The sequence below is a fragment of the Rhincodon typus genome, chromosome 33 (genome assembly GCF_021869965.1).
Source record: "Rhincodon typus isolate 14 chromosome 33, sRhiTyp1.1, whole genome shotgun sequence".
Classification (NCBI taxonomy): domain Eukaryota; kingdom Metazoa; phylum Chordata; class Chondrichthyes; order Orectolobiformes; family Rhincodontidae; genus Rhincodon; species Rhincodon typus.
This window is the reverse complement of record NC_063364.1, coordinates 6,906,302-6,926,751: the sequence shown is the minus strand read 5'-3', so window position 1 is coordinate 6,926,751 and position 20,450 is coordinate 6,906,302. Positions and strand designations below refer to the sequence as shown.

Here is a 20,450-nt window from a genome sequence, read left to right as displayed (position 1 = left end):
GCTCAAATCCAGGTTAGTACACATCAGTACCTCAGCCCATCGGCACACTTAGCCTCTCTGCACATGGGCACACTTCTTCCATTACCATTCACGGACAAGGGCAAGCAATGGTTTTTAACCCCAGTTCTTGTGTATTCTAGAAAGGGGAAGACAAAAAGCATGTCTCTCATGCAGACTGTTGTCTTTTCTCCTGTCATGTCTGAGATAATTCCCAGAAGATTCCTGTTCACTTTGTAGCACATTTCTTCCTTTAACTCCATCTCCTCAGTGCTTCTTTAGCATCTCATCTGGTGTGGCATTCCAGGTTCTCCCTCTCCATACAGCCACTGAATTTATATCTACAGTCATTTTTTTGACTGCGTAGCCTTCTTAAAGCCAGCACGTGTTGTAATTAACAGTTCAATATGTCTGTAAGTGCTTCAAGTCAACATGACACCAAAGAATGCTGTATAATGGGCAGAAAATTGAATATTGACGCCATTTATACAATTGCTAAATATTTCCACCATACCTTTAAAACACAGCTTCTGCTGACTTTAGGGTTTTAAAATAAAATGATTTCCTTATAATTAGGAGAACTGCATATCATTTCTTAAAGTTTGCTTCTGGTAAATACATAACCCTGGGTAACTCCTCCCATCTTTAGCTGGGAAAGCCCTGCCCTCTGGAAGTGTTCATCAGAACTTCAGTCACGTGCTGCAAAATCTTCCTACCTTTAATTATAAACATTCTGAAAATTATGCATGTGTAGCCAGCAGGCAAAGCTCCCAATCAGTAGTGCCATGTCTGAGATTTGTGTATTAATGATCAGTTGTTAAGCAAAACAAAAGCATCTGAAAGCCCCAGGATAATTATGGATTTCTGTGCAGAAATATATTTGACATATATGTGACATCTATATGTCTATATTTGACATCTCACATTGAAATTTACAGGTTACATTAATGTCTTTTAAATGATTAATGTCATTTTGAAGCCTACAGAGCCAAGTTAGGTATGCTGAATACAATGTCAAAGATCCGGGGACAGGTGAAAACAACAGGTTATCCTCAGCCTGAAGGTCTATTGGGTGAATGCATGCTCCGAAATGGAAAGGACCTCGGAGATGACTCCAATTTCGGTGGGTTAATCAGTGTAATGTAGAACACAGGTATCCACTTATTTATTCGCGAATATTACTGTTGTGATTACATATTAGGGGCCACATCAGTAACTTGATGTGGCAAAGATTTTGCCAAGAATCTCTTGCATTTTATCTTTGGTGTGGTTGTGAACAAAATGGATGCAATTAATTTATTCAGTTAGCAACTTCTTAAGAGAGAAATAATTTGTTTGTAAATTATTTTTGCATTTATTTGTCCAATTGTAATTCCGTGGCAGTGGTTTTTAGGTGGGTGCTTTTCTAAGGATTTTAAAAAGCTGAGTAGTAAACTTACAAAATGATTGAATTTGAAATCTCTTCCAGACATTCCTTTCTGTTGGATTTGCTTTTTGTTTAGATTTCGTGCCTTTCTGTCTGATTTTCTTAGGTCCTGCATTAGTTGATGTCGGCGAAGCACTAAAGCAAATGGCAGAAGTCAAGGACTCCCTTGACATTGATGTAAAACAGAACTTTATTGATCCATTGCAAATTTTACAAGAAAAGGACTTAAAAGAGATTGGGGTACGTTTGCGTTGCACTTTTTTAAAAAAAAAAAGTTTATTTTTAAATGGAATTGTTTTAATGATCAAAACCATGAGTAATGACAATACCGTAATTTACTTCTGATTCACTGAGTGTTGCTTCTATCTACAAAGATAGATTTGCAAGCTTCCACCAGTTCCCTCTTGTGCCTTTATTTATTCCACTGTTTAACCAGTTAAATAGGTGGCACAGTGGCTCAGTGGTTAACACTGCTGCCTCGCAGCATCAGGAATCCAAGTGTGGTTCAACCCTCAGCTGACTATGTGGAGTTTGCACTTTCCCCCCCGTATCTGCGTGGATTTCCTCCCACTGTCCAAAGATGTGCAGGTTAGGTGGATTGGCCATGGGAAATTACCCACAGTGTCCAGGGATGGGCAGGCTAGGTGGGTTAGCCATGGGCAATGCAGGGTTACAGGGATGGGGTAGGGGGCTGCTGGATCTGGGTGGGATGCTTGTCGGAGGGTTGTCGTGGACTCGATGGGCCGAATGAGGATTCTGTGATTCTATGAAAATCTCTCACAAGGTTGGGAGGGTAGTTTTGACCGCAGAAAATGAGTTAGCTGTGGTCAGGTGAGATGTTAAAGTGTTAAACTTCTCAAATCCCACTTGCACCTGGCTTACCAGAGGCAGAACAGGTGGCCGCAGCCAAAGCTGTGTTTCCATTTAAGTAATGTTGGCCATCTCACATTTAAGCTAATACGCAGGTTTAACCCTGTTAATACCAGTTGGGTTTCCCAGGCCTCAGGAAACTCAAGAGAGCTAGGGTCAGCTGCAGATGAACGGTAAGGAGTTTACAGCTCTCCTTATGAGCCAAGGGGTAGGGGTCCTCTGCCATCTACCCTCCCTGAACTAACCTCCTTTTCCTGCAGTCAGATCCACCTCCTCCACTCTCAGCATTCCCCCTGACCCCTGCACAGTGCAAATCTGACACCCTCTTAGATCCAACCCTGGCCAGCCACGCTCCCATTAACACAGCGGCGAGTTCCTTATCAAGCTTCATGTAAAGAAATTAGGAGCAATAGAAAAATGATGGGACAGCTGGAAGATGAATTAATATGTGCTTCTTTTCTAGTTGTGATTTTTATGTATTAACAGACAAATACTGTGTCAGGAGAAAGCACTTAATTTTGGACTTAGAGCAGTGCATCATCAGAACTGCATTTTCTTATTTTCTATATTTACCTTTTACTGGACTTGGGGCTGTAAAACTGATATTCTTGTAATAAAAGAAAACAAAGTAGCACCACGTTGTGATGCTGAGCAAACATCATACCGTGTCAATAACCTTGGTGATAAATCACCTTTTGGTATAAGATTCCAAGGTGAAGGCAGACCTTGCCAGGGGGCATTAGATTGTTTTGTGGCTGCAGGTGCTATCTAAAGATGGCATGCTTCTGCACCTACCTTGCTGAATAGCAAACCATGCAATTAAAAGTTCGAGTAAGTTGTACTGAAGCCGAACAAACACAGATCCCATGATTGGTGGATATTTTGAATGCAGAGCGCACCCTTGCTTCGGGCATGATAAGGAACTGATGTAAGCCTGGTAGAAACAGCATTAAGTCCCATTAGCAGTTACACAATGCCATTTTCCTGCCATCTCAATATGTTGTTGAAGCTCCCGTTCCCCTTTACATCAGATGGTATCATCCAACAATCCCAATCAGAATGAAAAATCCAATATCATGCAGCCAGGACTTGGCTAAATCACACACCATTATACCACATCTGTATTCCTTTTTCTGAAATGTAATGGAGACGGAAATCAACCGTGTAATGCTTCCTGCATAAATGGCAATTTATCGCATTTCAATTGATGAAGAAAGTGTCATGGGGCATGAAACATGCAAAATTGATTTGCGCGAAAAGACTATCTGCCTTGCACCACAATGGTTGCAGCATCAAAACCATAACTTTGTCATTAATCTTTTTCCTTACCTGCTTGTCCCCCACTGCAACAGCAGGTGTGACCCCCCACCCCCCCCCCCCCCCCAAACCGCAAACCCCAGCCATTTAATCCTCCTTGGGAGGCCAGCAATGAGAGAAAAAGACAAATAAAGGATCAATAAGAAAAAAGGTACTGTGGAAAATTTCTTTCCAAGCCCCTAGTGGAAAGAGTTAACAAGTTTTAAATTGAAAAAATGTTTTGAAAGTATATAATCCTTGACACGTGGAGAACTCATAGTATGTTCTTATTTTGTCAGCATCATTTAAAAAAGTTGGAAGGTCGCCGTTTAGATTATGATTACAAAAAGAAACGCCACGGTAAGATCCCGGATGAAGAAATAAGACAAGCTATAGATAAATTTGAAGAGTCTAAGGAGCTCGCTGAGATCAGTATGTTCAACTTTTTGGAAAATGATGTAAGTTGACAAAATATGCATATTTACAGAAACCACTCGTGTTTTCCTTGAGCCATTTGCAACTTACCCAAGCCAGCTGCACATTAAATTGTGTAAACTGTACACAAGTATCATTCAGATTATTAATCTCAATTCATGGATCTGTGGGAAGGTGGTAATATCATTGGACAAATGATCTAGATGGCAGGGCTAATGCTCTCAGGACATGAGTTTAAATCCCACCATGGCAGCTGGAGGAGATTAAATTCAATTAATTAAGAAATCTGGCATAAAAATGGTTAGTCACAATAACTATGATCAAGAGCTACAGGGTGGTCATAACTCCTTTCCTGTTCACCGTTGTGCTTTCAAGGTAATATGCCAACCGAGCCTACATTTTTGACCCTTGATTAATTTGTTAGGCCATTTCAGAGGGCATTCAATTATACCAAAGCACAACTCAATAGTTGAACAAGAATCAAATTGGAGAGACAAACTGACATCAACCTTGACACCAGAAATAACAAAAGCACACAGTGCCTAGTCAGTCTTGCCGATTGACATCTGGGGGCTTGTGCCCAAATTGGGAGAGCTAGACACATACAAACCAAGCAACAGCCTGACATCATCATACACACACCTTACAGTCAATATCACAGGACTCCTCCTCCATCATCCCTGAGTATGTCCTGTGTCATTGGAAAGACAAACTCATCAGAGATAACACCACAGTGTGTGTAGTCATTGGGAGTGGACCTAGGCATCCTCATCATTAACTCTGGAACTTTTGAAGTTTCAACATGTCAAATCAAACAAGAACTTCATTCCTGCTGATTACCACCTACCGTCCTCTCTCAGCTGATGAATGAATGCTCCTCTGTGGTGAACAGTACATGGAAGAAACATTAAAAGCAGTAAAGGCCCAGTGTGGACCTTGAGTGGGAGGGGTCTTCAACGTCCATCACCAACAGTGGCTGAGTAGCACCAACACTGACCAAAGAGGTTAAATTCTGGTGAATATATCAGCCAGGCTAGGCTTGTGGCAGAAGGTGAGAGAACCAACAAAGATGGAAAAAAACCTTCTTGATCTCATCCTCAACAATCAACCTGTCACGGGTGTATCTATCCAAAAGCAATATTGGTTCTGGTAGAGACAAAGTCCTGTCTTCACATTGAGGATATTACCACCATACGATTGATTCAGATAAGATGCAATGGCTGAAAATTGGGTACCCCTGAGGAATTACAAGCCATCAGCTGCAGCAGAATTGTGGTCAGCCACAATCTACAACCTCATGGTACAGCATATCCATTACCATCAAGGCATGGTACCAACTCTTGCTCAACGAAGGAGGTAGAGAACATGCCAGGAGCAGCACCTGGCATAACTGAAGATGTGATGCCAATCTGGTGAAGTTACAATGCAGGACTGTGTCAATACTAACCAGCAGAATCTATCAATGGAGTTATGCGATTCCAGAATCAACAGATCAGATCAAACTGCTGTTTTCAGTGGAAAAGCTGGTCGGAATCATGTATACAAGGTGATGGGTATGATAGTCGAAGACCAAATATCTTGTCCCTAGGCCATCTCTGCAGGAGTTCCTCAGTGTAGTGTAGTAAGGCAAACGTTCTTCTGCTGTTTCACCTAGATCTTGCCTCCATCATAAGGTCAGATGTGAGGGTCTTTGCTGACGATTGCATAATGTTCAGCACCATTTGCAACTTATCAAATATTGAAACACTCTGCCCACATGCAACAAGATCTGGACAACATTCAGTCTTGGACTAACAATTGGCAAGTAAAATTTATGCCATTCAAGTACCAGGCAATGCCTATCTCAAAAAAAAATTCAAACCATATTCTCTTGACATCCAACAGAAATGCCAAAACTGCATGACCTGCTGTCAGTATCCTAAAGGATCACAATTGACCAGAAACTAGACGAGTCATGCAAATACTGTGGTTGCAAAATAGATTAGAGGTGGGCAACTCTGTGTCATAAGGAATAAGATAGAATACTCTGCAATGGACTGATGAGCACCACTCATTCAAGAGGATAGATACCACCCAGGGAAAAGCAGCCCGCTTGATTGGCACCCCATCCACCTTAAATTGTCATTCCCTCCATCACTAAACAGTGGCAGCGATACACACCATCTCCAGGGTGCATCACAACAATTCAGGAAACACTCTTCAATCAACACTTTCTAAACCCACAACCTCTACTACCTAGAAGTACAAAGGCAGTAGACACATGGTAACATCATTGCCTTAAAACCTGCCTCCCAAATTATGAGTTGGAAATATATCAACATTCTTTCACTGTCGTTAGATCACAAACCTGGACGACTCTCCCTAACAGCACTGTGAGCTTCCGCACAGCAGATGGAATGCAACATTTCAAAAGGGGAGCTTACCACCACCTTCTCCAGGGCAATAATAAATGACAATAAATGTGGACTTAGACAGTGATGCTTATTTTCCATGAATTGAATAATTGTTCTGAAGTGAACTGGTAAATAAAGTGAAGAAAAATATTGTGGGTATGAGGTTCTTTGAAGTACTACTTATTCTTTTGGAGAAAGTATTAGTCTTGAGAGAACTGTTAATGAAGTCCCTTACCAAAAATAGAGGCCAAGGAGTTATCTCCCTCCAAGGCTGTGTGAAAACAGTCGCTGAGGTTGGATTCTAAGCCTGATACATGGCATTGTGAGCTTCATGATTTCAAACCAGCCTTTGACCTGGTCCAGAATCACATGAGACAATGCTAAGATGTTTTCATTCCTTGCTGGCAGCCTGTTAGCATTAGCTCAGTGGTAGCATTCTCTCTTCTAAGTTTCAAGGTTGTGGGTTCATATTCCAAACCAGAGATCTCCATGAACCATCACAGAGGGAGTGCTGCGCTGTTGAAGGTGCTATCCTTTGAGAAAACATGTTAAACTGAAGTCCCACCAAGCTCACTTCAGGTGGTCATAAAGATCCCATTTTAAAGAAGAGTGGAGGCTCCTAAATTAATTTAACATTTATAACACAATAAAATGCTCAAAATGACCTTTCAACAGGAAATATTTGCTATTTATTTTTGTTTTTGCTCATGGAACCTGCTATGCACTACTTGGTTTCTTCAACAGTGACTACTTTCGACAAGAAATTGACTCGTTGGTTATATAATGTGTTTTGCAAAGTCTCGAGTTTGTAGATAGCACTAGATGAATTCAAGTTCTTTGTTTCCATTGCTTATCCTTTTAATGTTACATTATGTTTGGTTTGTGTGTATTGATCTGCTGTGGATTTTTGGTTATTGCAAAATTAAATCTGACGTTTGTTTTGTTTGAAAAAAAGTTCTATTTTAACTTCAATTAATTAACACAGTGCTAAACAGGTGTGGAATTTAAAGAAATATTATAATACAGATTTTCTCAAAGTGCTGGTCTGGACCCCAAGTGGGGTCACATGATAAAAGTTTGGGGCCACAGGGCCTGAGTCTCCAATGGCCAAACCTCCTCCTCCCCCCCACCCCCCCCCCTCCCCCCCCACCCATCTTCTCCCCTTCCACTACTCACTGAGGGATTGCAACCACTTTCAAGCCTCCACATGGGGTCACACCGGGTAAACATCTGGGAAGCACTGCTATAATCATACCTCAATAAAGGCGAATACTGAATTGGGTTGTTTTTTACACATAAAATTGCTACAAAATGTTATCACAGAACATGATTTGCTGTTGAATTAAATAAGTTCTTGAGATAAAGATTGTGATATCATTTAGAGATTTTTGCATTTACAGTGCAGCATTTGATCTTTGGAGTCTATTAGTTCCTTAGAAGATTGTCTTTTATAAAAGGCTTGTGTTCTGACCATTTTAAATTTCAATTTACCTACAACAAGAAAAATTCGATAATGATTCTAATATGAGAAAGTTTCATCAGTAGGTGAGCAATACGTGGAAAGTTCAACTGAAATAGTGGTGTGTTGGTTAGAAAGTGAACACCTGCTTTATTGAGTAAAATGAAACTCCTGGTTAGCACAATAAATGCTGAGAGTGAAGCTTCTTGGAATTAAACTTCTGTCAACCTTCTTGTGCCTTGCGCTGTCCCAAAACTAATTTCAAGCTTGCTTAAATAGTTCTGATAACCAATTGTCTTACTTTGCTGAAGAAGTTTCCTGTTTCCTGCAGGTAGAGCAAATAAGCCAACTGTTGGCTCTAGTGGAAGCAGCATTGAACTATCACAAAGAATCCACAACAATTCTGGAGGAGCTACATAACACACTACAGCACAGGTGACATTGTGAATCATGTATGTTACTAGTCCTTCATCGCAGTTTGGTTCTTTGTCTTTTCATATTTAGGAAGGAAGTATAAGGATAAAACCCAAAGGATAAAAAGAAGCTCTGAAACTGATGTGGGTTGATGATTTTCACCTTTTGTGTTAATTGGAAATTAAAAGCTAATAATAGTCAAGTCAGCATAACTGTGCTCCCAGCAGGAAAATATGCTCACAAAAGTGAGTTGGAGAATCAGATTGATGTTTTCATATTCCCAATTCGTGTTTCCTCCAATGGTCTTTCACCCGGGCCACAAGCCATCAATTATGCCTTTAATTCCTTATTCTTTTTTCTGGCTGAATTTGCCACAGAATTCATTCAACCTCAATATTTCAAAAATGAAATTTCATTGCTCTAAAAAGGAAAGGATCCTTCCTCCCTACAGAAGATATTTATCTATTCTCTTTACTTATACCATTTTAAATTTGCTTTGAATCATTTTAATCACAGCCTCTCTTAAATTTCATCTGTTTTTCCTGTTTCATTCAACAGATATTATTTTTATCCTACATCACACTCGAGCTAGTTTGGGGTTAGCAGCGTAGTTAACATTCTTAACAAAGTACTAGACTCTCTTTTTAAGAAGCAATGAGTTTAACTGTCAATCTAAATCCTCCCTGGAGTTTAATTCTTCCCATTGGACAAGCAGTCTGCAATTAAGCCAGAAGACACAAGAATGCAACATCAAATACAGTGGTCTGAAGTTTCTCTTTTCAGATTTGGTGAACATAATCCTTTTTTTCCCATTTCAGACTCACTAAATTAGAGGAGATAAGAATTTCAAACACTCATTTAGATAACATCATCTCAAGCCGAATGCTGATAAATTCTCAATAAAGCATGTATGTACCAAGCACAGTGTGTCATAATGTCAAAGAACAAAACTGAGCAGAGTCAGTCCCATTCTGGAAGTAAAACTAAACCAGATTGTGGTCAGCTGTACTTAGGGGAACAGTGGAAGAGCTGATAGTTTTGGACTTAAAAATGTATATAAACGCACCTATATGTGCCTAGAAATCTGCAACATTACTACCAATGTGACTCATAATCAAAGTGTACTCTGGATTCAATAATGTTGAAATGGATAGCTATATTAGCATGTGAGCATGAGATGGCATACTGTCGAGAAAATATTTTCTTATTCGATGTGAAGATGAATAACTGGTTCTGAGATTGGCAGTGGAAAATTAAACAATATCTTGAGTAAATCCTTGAGGTATGTTCCAAGTGTAAAATTAAAGAAAAATTATTTGACCACAAATACCTTTAATTTAGCTATCGAATGTTTCTTCACATCCACGTATGTGGGAAAATTACTTCATGGTCTCAGTCTGGAAGCAATAGATTAGTACAAATCCTGGCATTGTAAAATCTCTGAACCATTACTAGAGAGGCAAATTTCAACCTGGTTACACTCAGAACATAGAGGTGAAAGTACATGTGTGACCGTTTTTAAATTATCATAACTTGAGTTTATATCCAATTTAAACCCCTTTCCATAGTCAGAACATAGCAGCTAGGCCACTGGATGTTAATGAATTCAATACATTCTTTAAAAGAAACAGTGTAAAAATATAGAGACCAGGCCCAATGAATTCAGAAACTCGCTAAGTTCTTGAACTGCATTGAAAAATACGAAAGGACCCTTTTTTTAAACATGATGGTTCTGGTGAAGAGATTCCACACAGCCTGCAAATCTGAAACTCCAGCACACAGTGCATGATGTTCTGAGAATTTAAACTTTGTTCTACAGGACCTTAGTCAAACCCTATTTGGATTGTTGTGTTTAACTTTGGGAATTGCACTCAGAAATGATAAATCACCTCTTTGTAGAATGTTGATACTGTGCATTAGAGGGTTAAATTGTGATGACAGTTTGCTTTGCACTTGGTTTATATTCCCATGCGTATAGAATGTTAAGGGGTTATCCAAACAAAACGTGTTAACATGCTAACAGGACTGAATAAGGTACATATAGAGAAATGATTTCCTCTAATGGGAAAATCAAAAGTGAAAGGATGTAACCGAGCTCTAAATCTACGTGTATTTCATGGTGAAAATCAGGAAGTATTTTTCACACAAAACTAGTTGAAATGTGGAACTATGACCCCTCCTGTAAGGCCACTGGATGCTGAGAGAATTTGAGCTGTCAAGATTTACAGAGGGAGGTTTTTGTTAGGCAGGGATTTAAGATACATGGAGCTAAGGAAAGTAATTGGTGTTAAGGTGCTAGGATCTCATTGAATGGTGGTGTAGACTCATTGGACTGATGGTTTACAGCTCCCTAATCGGGGAAAGTCATTTACAGTATAAGGTGGAATTTCAAATGCGTGCCTTTCAGTGGATAACCTTCCCCCTCCCGGTTCCAAAGAAGGAAAATTAATTGGCCTGTGTAGTAACCATACGGGAGTATATGCCATTTGTTTTTTCTAAGTCTTTATTATTTTTGCCTTTTTCTTAAAGGATAAACACAGCCTCTAGCCGGCCGAAGCGTGAATTTAAGCCCAAGCCTGTAGTTGCCCCATCTTTTGAGCCCATTGATAACCAGCAACAAAATGGTCTTTCATATGCTTCTTCGTTCAAGTCATCTGGTAGGAATATTTACTTGTGAATAGATGAAGATTGTGAATAAATGAAGATAATTGAAGTGTTTTGATGATCATACACATGCGTTATTACCATGTTGCCATTCTGCAAGATTATAAAGTGTATTTTACCACACGGAGGGAATATAACAGCAATTGTGCATTGTTTATAAGACCATTAAGTGTTGGAACAGAATTAGGCCATTCAGCCCATTGAGTCTGCTCTGCCATTCGATCAAGGCTGACATGTTTCTCAACCCCATTCTCCTGCCTTCTTCCTGTAACTCTTGATTCCGTTACTAACCAAGAACCTTTCTCTGTCTTAAATACACTCAATGACTTGCACTCTCTAAACCCTATGCATCTGCCCTTCGATGTTCAGAATACTTGATATTCTACAGAATATTATCAATTTTAATGATAATGTTAAGTTTTATTTCTGTACTGAAGTTGCAATTATTTAATTTGCTAAAATTAGTGGTTTATATTTGTTGGTTTCCATCATACTAGAAGCATCTTTTAAGCTTAATCCATCATTTCCCTTCTATTATCATTTAGCCAAATCATCCCCATTCAGGTTCCTGCGCAGGTCAAAACATACATTTTCACCTTGTGAGTAGTTTCTTAAGCTGACAAGTGTGTGATGCACCCCTCTTTGTGCATGTTTGACCATTACCTAACTTTGCTGGTTTTGGACTAATTAGTCATGTAATGTCAGTTCTGTGATAGCAAATAGAACGTGATTTTGTGGATCTGTTGTAGAATTGGCTAAATAACCTATCTTGGTATTGTACCAGGGAATTTTTTTTCCCAACCAAATAAAAATCCTACATTATTTTCCTTAATTTTTACTATGTTTTGAAGTCCATTCTCATGATTTCAGATGATGAGTGAACTTCAGTTGAGTTGGGGGGATCAAGAATGTGAGACATACAGGGAGATGGTTTTGGCATTTGTCAACTTTCGCTGAAGAACTAACTTGAGAAAAACTTAGGGACCTGGACAAAGCACGTCTCATTGCTCATGTTTTCTGAGTTTTCTCCCCCCTCAAAAAGGAACAATTTTCGTGTCTTGCTGTGAAATATCTTAAATATTTAAATATTAATTATTGATTGAATGAAGCTTGAATGCTCAAATTTGTCACAGAATGGGATGTAATTTGATCTTTTCTTCCCCACTGTTATCTCCAGCTTCTTGTACACAAGTGGATCAACCTTGCTGTAAAGCTCTTTATGACTTTGATCCTGAAAACGAAGGGGAGCTTGGTTTCAAGGAAGGTGACATCATCACGCTGACAAATCAGATCGATGAGAATTGGTTTGAAGGCATGTTAGACGGTGAATCTGGCTTCTTTCCTATTAATTATGTTCAAGTGATTGTGCCTTTGCCACAGTGAAAACTGCCTTTGGTCCATTTTTGTAAATTCTCGGAGATCAACTCTTGTTGAAAGCTGACTAAGCACAGACATTTCATCGGTGTGGCATTCTGTGAAAGCCTTGCTATTTGATCAACTTTTGTACTTGTCTTCTATTTGTGTATTTATTTTTTTACATGTTCCATTTGTATTGAGAATGTTTACGTCATTTGCTACAAGAGTAATGCAAATCTAACCTATTTCCGCGATGAAGTTTACAGTTTCTAAGTATATGGCTTTATCTATTTAACTTTATTTGTTTGCCCTGAGCATCCTGTTGCCGATTACAATGCAGAAATTTTCTATCTAGCTGTAATGAAGAATATTCTTGATACAGTTTAGTTATTGTGGTTATAATTAACTGTTTTTTTTGTTCCTGACAAATGTTGTTGAGCCATTTGATTTGGCAGTGTAACTTATTGTTATGCGATAAGATGTCATAATAAATGTGTGAACAAAAAAACTGTAATTTAAGTCGCTTTAGCTTTTTTGTTGTGTAGCTTTTTGTCATGTATGTATTTGACTTTTATATATCTTGATTATTTTAGGAGTTGAATGTATTTTATTTTCATCTAAGGGCCACTGACTATATTTAAGATACACATAATACTCTAGGGTTCCGAAACAAAAACAGAAATTGCTAGAAAAGCTTGGCACGTCTGGCAACATCTATGGAGAGAAATCAGACTGATCAGTTCTGAGGAAGGGTCACTGGACCCGAAATGTTAACTCTGATTTCTCTTTGCAGATGCTGCCAGACCTGTTGAGCTTTTCCAGGAATTTCTGTTTTTGCTTCTGATTTCCAGCGTTCTCAGTTCTTTTAGTTTTTTCTCTAGGGTTCTGCCCAGTTAACAGGAAAAGCTTCAGCAGATCCTAATGGTACAAGATTGTTAATGTGAAAGGCATTATGATGTTTGTCACTGAAGTAGTGCTGCAGAGGACTTCAACATAGAGATTCAATTCCCTACTCTGCCCAGTTTCTGATCTAATCTGCACTGTGCTGTGGATGTTGGGTGAAGGCTTTGATGTTGAAAGGCTGGGGAGAATAGAATGTCACAATTGAACATTGATGCAAGTCTGGAAGCAAAGCAAATATCTCCTCTCTTGCCCCTCCTCCAAAAATCAGACATGGGTCCACAAGAGTGAATAATTGGAGATAACTGGCTTGAAATTAAACTTGCCATTAAAAATGCTGTAAGACCTATGTTCCCCGATAGCTCAAATTGTTATTTTTGCCGACACATTTTTAAACATTTTTTTTGCCAACATGCTTTTAAACCAAAGGCCCATAGTGGTTTAATGGGATAGCCTTCTTGCTTCTGAGGCAGAAAGGCATGGGTTCAAGTGCCACTCAAGAAACTTTAGCATCAAATCCCGGCAGTACTGAGAAAGTGTGGCGTTGCAGGAAATGCTATCTCTCAGATGAGGCACATGGCAAAGAAAAGCTGTGTAACTCCTGCTAATTTTCTGGCCAATATTTACCACTGGGGAGGCAATGACCTAGTGGTATTATCATTGGACTGTTAATCCAGAGACCCAGATAATGTTCTGGGGATCCAGGTTCGAATCCTGCCACAGCAGATGGTCAAATTTGCATTCAATAAAATACCTGGAATTAAGAATTCAGTGATGACCGTGAATCCATTGTCGATTGTCAGAAAAATCCATCTGGTTCACTGATGTCCTTTAGGGAAGGAAATCTGCCATCCTTACCTGGTCTGGCGTACATGTGACTCCAGACCCACAGCAATGTGGTTGACTCTAAACTGCCCTCTGGGCAATTAGGGATGGGCAATAAATACTGCCCCAGACAGCGACACCCTCATCCCATGAATGAATTAAAAAAAACTCAGTCAACATGACCTTAAAGGAAAAACAGATGATGTGGTCATAATCACATTTCTGTTTGTGGGAGCTTGCTGCACATAAATTGATTGTGCTTCTTGAAAAACAACAGTGATTACACTGGAGAGATAGTAGGAACTGCGGATGCTGGAGAATCCGAGACAACAAGGTGCAGGGCTGGATGAACACAGCAGGCCAAGCAGCATCATAGGAGCAGAGAGGCTGACGTTTCGGGCCTAGACCCTTCATCAGAAAAGGGGGAGGGGAAGGGGGTTCTGAAATAAATAGGGAGAGAGTGGGAGGCGGAAAGAAGATGGATAGAGGAGAGGATAGGTGGAGAGGAAACAAACAGGTCGAAGAGGCGGGGATGGAGCCAGTAAAGGTGAGTGTAGGTGGGGAGTTAGGGAGGGGATAGGTCAGTCCAGGGAGGACGGACAGGTCAAGGGGGCGGAATAAGGTTAGTAGGTAGGAGATGGGGGTGCGGCTTGAGGTGGGAGGAGGGGATAGGTGGGAGGAAGGACAGGTTAGGGAGGCGGGGACAAGCTGGGCTGGTTTTGGGATGCGGTAGGGGGAGGGGAGATTTTGAAGCTTGTGAAATCCACATTGATACCATCGGGCCTAAAGGCCCTCCGCTTCTTCCTGTCCCGCAGGCCCAACCAGTCCCCCTCCGCTGACACCATCATCCGCTTAGCCGAACTCGTCCTCACCCTCAACAACTTCTCTTTCAATTCCTCCCACTTCCTACAGGCAAAGGGGGTGGTCATGGGTACCCGCATGGGCCCAAGCTATGCCTGCCTCTTTGTAGATTACGTGGAACAATCCCTGTTCCGTACCTACACTGGCCCTAAACCCCACCTCTTCCTCCGTTACATTGATAACTGTATCGGCGCCGCCTCGTGCTCCCACGAGGAGCTCGAACAGTTCATCCACTTCACCAACACCTTCCACCCCAACCTTAAGTTTACCTGGACCATCTCTAATATTGCTCTCTCCTTCCTGGACCTCTCTGTCTCCATATCGGGCAACCACCTCGAAACCGATATCCATTTCAAGCCCACCGACTCCCACAGCTACCTAGAATACACCTCCTCCCACCCACCTTCCTGCAAAAATGCCATCTCCTATTCCCAATTCCTTCACCTCCGCCACATCTGCTCCCAGGATGAGGCATTCCACTCCCGTACATCTCAGATGTCCTCGTTTTTCAAGGACCACAACTTCCCCCCCCTCAGTGGTCAAGAACGCCCTCCAACGTGTCTCCCACATTTCCCGCAACTCATCCCTTACACCCCGTCCCCGCAATAACAACCAAAAAAGAATCCCCCTCGTCCTCACGTACCACCCCACCAACCTCCGGATCCAACGCATCATCCTCCGACACTTCCGCCATCTGCAATCCGACCCGACCACTAAAGACATTTTTCCCTCCCCACCCTTATCTGCTTTCCGGAGGGACCACTCTCTCTGTGACTCCCTTGTCCGCTCCACACTCCCCTCCAGCGCCACCACACCCGGCACTTTTCCCTGCAACCGCAGGAAGTGCTACACCTGCCCCCATACCTCCTCCCTCACCCCCATCCCAGGCCCAAGTGGAGGCTCGGGGACCACTTTGCAGAACACCTACGCTTGGTTCGCAATAAACAACTCCACCTCCCAGTCGCAAACCATTTCAACTCCCCCTCCCATTCCTCAGACGACATGTCCATCCTGGGCCTCCTGCAGTGCCACAGCGATGCCACCCGAAGGTTGCAGGAACAGCAACTCATATTCCGCTTGGGAACCCTGCAGCCCAATGGTATCAATGTGGATTTCACAAGCTTCAAAATCTCCCCTCCCCCTACCGCATCCCAAAACCAGCCCAGCTCGTCCCCGCCTCCCTAACCTGTCCTTCCTCCCACCTATCCCCTCCTCCCACCTCAAGCCGCACCCCCATCTCCTACCTACTAACCTCATCCCGCCCCCTTGACCTGTCCGTCCTCCCTGGACTGACCTATCCCCTCCCTAACTCCCCACCTACACTCACCTTTACTGGCTCTATCCCCGCCTCTTTGACCTGTCTGTTTCCTCTCCACCTATCTTCTCCTCTATCCATCTTCTATCCGCCTCCCACTCTCTCCCTATTTATTTCAGAACCTCCTTCCCCTCCCCAATTTCTGATGAAGGGTCTAGGCCCGAAACGTCAGCTTTCCTGCTCCTCTGATGCTGCTTGGCCTGCTGTGTTCATCCAGCTCTGCCCCTTGTTGTCTCAGTGATTACACTGCATCGACTGACTGGAGAATTAGGGTAGCACACGTTCCTTTCCTTTTTGACGATACTGTGAAAGGCAGATAAACTAACTTCATACATATCGGTATGTGGTTTCTGATTGCTGCTGTTTTTTGAGCATTTAATGCACGTACCAACATTGTGTCCACTGTTTTTTGCAGGTACTGATACATTTGCTTGAAACTATTCAACTGTAATATCAAAAAATGTGGAGGAATTTGGTACAGGCATAATAACAGTTCCTACAAAAACAATACCATTTGGAAAATATACATGGTCTTTTCTCTTATGCATTTTAATATTTGATGTTGCAGAAAGGGATGGTTTGCCTTCCCATCCCAGTAGGTTTGCCAACTGGGTCCCTACAACATCAGTTCTGTCACTCCTTCTCCGTCTTTGAGTGCAAATTTCTTAAATTCCTTCCCTGATAGCGTGCTTTCTTTTTATTCATTTATTCAATGGTGGGCATTGCAAGCTGGGCTATTAATTATTGCCATTCCTAGTTGCCCTTGAGAAGGTTGAGCTGCCTTCTCGAATACTGCAGTCCATGTGCTGTAGGTAGACCCACTGGTGTTAGGAAGGGAATACCAGGATTTTGACCTAGTGACACTGAAGGAACAATACATTTCACAATCAGGATGGTGAGTGGCTTGGAGGGGAAATTGCAGATGGTGGTGTTCACATGTGTCTGATGCCTTTATCCTTGTAGATGGTAGTGGTCACCTGTTTGGAAGGTGCTTCCTTAGAAGCCTTGGTGAAATTTTGCAGTGCATCTATAAATGGTATACACTGCTGCTCCTGAGTGTCAGTGGTGGATGGAATGAATGTTTGTGGAGATGGTGTAGTCAAGCGGGCTATTTTGTCCTGGTTTGTGTCAAACTTCTTCAGTGTTGTTGGAGCTGCACCCATCTAGGCAAGTGGGAATATTCCATCACACTCCTGACTTGTGCCTTCAAGATGGTGGACAGGGTTTGGGGAGTCAGCAGGTGCGTTACACACCACAGTATTCCCAGCCTCTGACCTGGTCTTATAACTACAGTATTTATATGGCTAGTCCATTCCAGTTTCTGGTCAATGGTAATCCCAAGATGTTGATAGCAGTGGATTCAGTGATGTTAATATCCCATTTAATTTTAAGGCAGGTTGGTTAGATTCTTTATTGCTGGAGAGGTCATTTCCTGGCATTTGTGTGGCCTGAAAGTTATTTGCCACTTGTCAGTCCAAGAGTAAATATTTCACAGATCTTGCTGCATTTGGGCATGGATTGATTCAGTATCTGAGGAGCTGTGAATAGTACTGAATCTGGTGCAATCATACCCACGTCTGACCTTATAATATAAGGAAGGTCATTGAAGAAGCAGCTGAAGATGTTTGGGCCAGGTTTGAGTGAAGCTACACCAAATGGTCTCCAGAAGTTCAAGAAGGCAGCCCAGCACCACCTTCTGAAGGGTAACTATCGATGGACTGCATGCTGGCCCAGACAGTAATGCTAACATACGGTGAGTAATTTAAAGAAAACCATATGCAGGATTGGGGATGTCTTGCAGACCTGTGCCATTTTTGGTGAGATCTATCCCCAGGGAATTATGGTTGCTGGTGCACTGCCGTCATGTAGTAATCAGGCTAAATTCTATAAGCTGAACAACTTAAATTCGTCCTGAGGAAGACAGAGTTTTGACAGATTTTGTGACCAAAATCAATGACATATCTAATGAGTGTAATGCTGAGACACTTCGTAAGATCTGTCTTCGTTGCATCTGCCACTTAATGTGTAATTTATAGGTTATAATTGACTGCAAATATCCTGTTAATTTATGTTTAACTTATTCTAGGTTTTAAAGTATAGAAGGTTACCTCAGGTAGTATTTAATATTTACTGTTTGACTCTTGTAAAGTAAAAATTCTCTTACTTTAAACTCTGGAATCTTGTGGCTTTATTATTTCAGAAAATAACAGTTTTTTTTTAAGAAATCAATTGTGCAACCTGTAATTGAAAGCCTGGTTATTGACCAGAACAAGATGATTACACTCTCAAAACCAGAAATTGCTGGTAAAATTCAGCAGGTCAGGCAGTATCTGCAGAGAGAAAGCCAACTTTTCCTAGCTACTTTCAGTTTTGAAGAAGTGTAATCGGACCCGAAACATTAACTCTGCCTTCTCTGCACAGATGTTGACCGACTTGCTGAGTTCTTCCAGCAATTTCTGGTTTTGTTTCTGATTTCCAGCATCTGCAGCTCTTTAGATTTTTGTAAGATGATTCCACTTGCTTACCGGAGAAAATGCTACAACCCTGACCTAACATATGATGACATTCCAGGGAGCATGTTTACCAGAGAGATTTTTTTTTTCCCTTGGAGAATAGTAAGTAGTTTAGAGTGGATCGGAGAAAAAATGTTTTCAGCCATATGGTAGTGGAAATGTCGAATATGCTACCTAAGTAACAGCGGTGGCACGGTGGCACGGTGGCTCAGTGGTTAGCCCTGCTGCTTCACAGCGCCAAGGACCCAGGTTCGATTCCACCCTCGGGTGACTGTCTGTGTGGAGTTTGCACATTCTCCCCGTGTCTGCGTGGGTTTCCTCTGGGTGCTCCGGTTTCTTCTCACAGTCCAAAGATGTGCAGGCTAGGTGAATTGGCCATGTTAAATTGTCTGTAGTGTTCAGGATGTGTAGGTTAGGTGGGTTTATAGGGGACTGGGTCTGGGTGGGATGCACTGAGGGGCGGTGTGGACTTGATGGGCCGAAGGGCCTGTTTCCACACTGTAGGGATTCTATCTATGATGCCACACAAATGCCAGGCTATGACCATGACCAATAAGGGACAGTCTAACCACTGCCCTTTCACATTCAATGGTGTTGCCGTCACTGAATCTCCCACTATCAACATCCTGGGGGTTACCATTGACCAGAAGCTCAACTAGATTCACCGCATTAACAGAGTGTCTACAAGAGCTAGTCAGAAGCTAGGAATACTGTAGTGAGTAACTCTCCTTCTGACTCCCCAGAGCCCGTCTACCATCTACAATGCACAAGTCAGGAGTGTGATGGAATACTCCCCACATGCCTGGATGGGTGCAGCCCCAACAACACTCAAGAAGCTTGACACCATCCAGGACAAAGCAGCTTGCACAATTGACACTACATCCACTAACAGCTACTCCTTCCACCGCCGACACTCAGTAGCAGCAGTGTGTACTATCTACAAAGATGCACAGCAGAAATTCACCAAAGATCCTCAGGCAACACCTTCCAAACCCATGACCACTTCCATCTAGAAGGACAAGGGCAGCAGATACATGGGAACACTACCACCTTCAAGTTCCTCTCCAAGCCATTAACATTCCTGAGTTGGAAATATATCGTCGTTTCTTCACTGTTGCTGGGTCAACATCGTGGAATTCCCTCCCTAAGAGCATTATGAGTCAACTCTCAGCAGGGGGCCTGCAGCAGTTCAAGAAAGCAGCTCAGCACCACCTTCTCAAGGGCAACTAGGGATGGGCAATAAATGCTGGCCAGCCAGCGACACCCACATCCCACAAATGAATAGAAAAAAAGGTAGTGGTAGCAGGTACTCCCACAACGTGTAAGATTAATATGCATAAGCATAGGCTATGGACCAAGCACAAGTAAATGGGATTAGTGTCTAGTATTTGTTGACAGACATGGACATGATGGGTCCAATGGCCTGTTTCTATGCCGAATGACTCTATGACTAACTCTCTTTGCTTACTGGTGTTCTGTCTTGGAACTTGATTCATGCTGCAGAGGTATCTGCGTGCCACTGTTTTATAGCAGAAAGGTCATTGCTGAAACTCATTTTTGTCTTGTCTGATGAAAATAGTTTTGGAAAGTTCACGCATGGGGGAAAACTTTGTGAAATTTTGAGTCAAATTGTATGGACTGCTATTAATTCCTTTTGGGCCCAAAATACTCCCTGTTAAATTGTTGATGCAGTATCCAGACCTTCTGATGACTTCAGCCTTTATTT

At 41.8% G+C, this 20,450-nt stretch overlaps 1 protein-coding gene across 1 annotated transcript in view; it reads left to right on the top strand.

Annotated features, from left to right (window-relative positions):
- The window catches only part of sh3gl3a (SH3-domain GRB2-like 3a), a 79,781-nt gene extending 66,943 nt beyond the window's left edge, over positions 1 to 12,838 (top strand). The window contains exons 4-9 of the mRNA XM_048615822.1: positions 977 to 1,120; positions 1,530 to 1,663; positions 3,889 to 4,047; positions 8,208 to 8,311; positions 10,820 to 10,947; positions 12,132 to 12,838. Of these exons, the coding sequence (XP_048471779.1) occupies positions 977 to 1,120; positions 1,530 to 1,663; positions 3,889 to 4,047; positions 8,208 to 8,311; positions 10,820 to 10,947; positions 12,132 to 12,337 (875 nt within the window). The 3' untranslated portion in view covers positions 12,338 to 12,838. The remainder of the gene's footprint in view (positions 1 to 976; positions 1,121 to 1,529; positions 1,664 to 3,888; positions 4,048 to 8,207; positions 8,312 to 10,819; positions 10,948 to 12,131) is intronic.
- Positions 12,839 to 20,450: the final 7,612 nt, after the last annotated feature.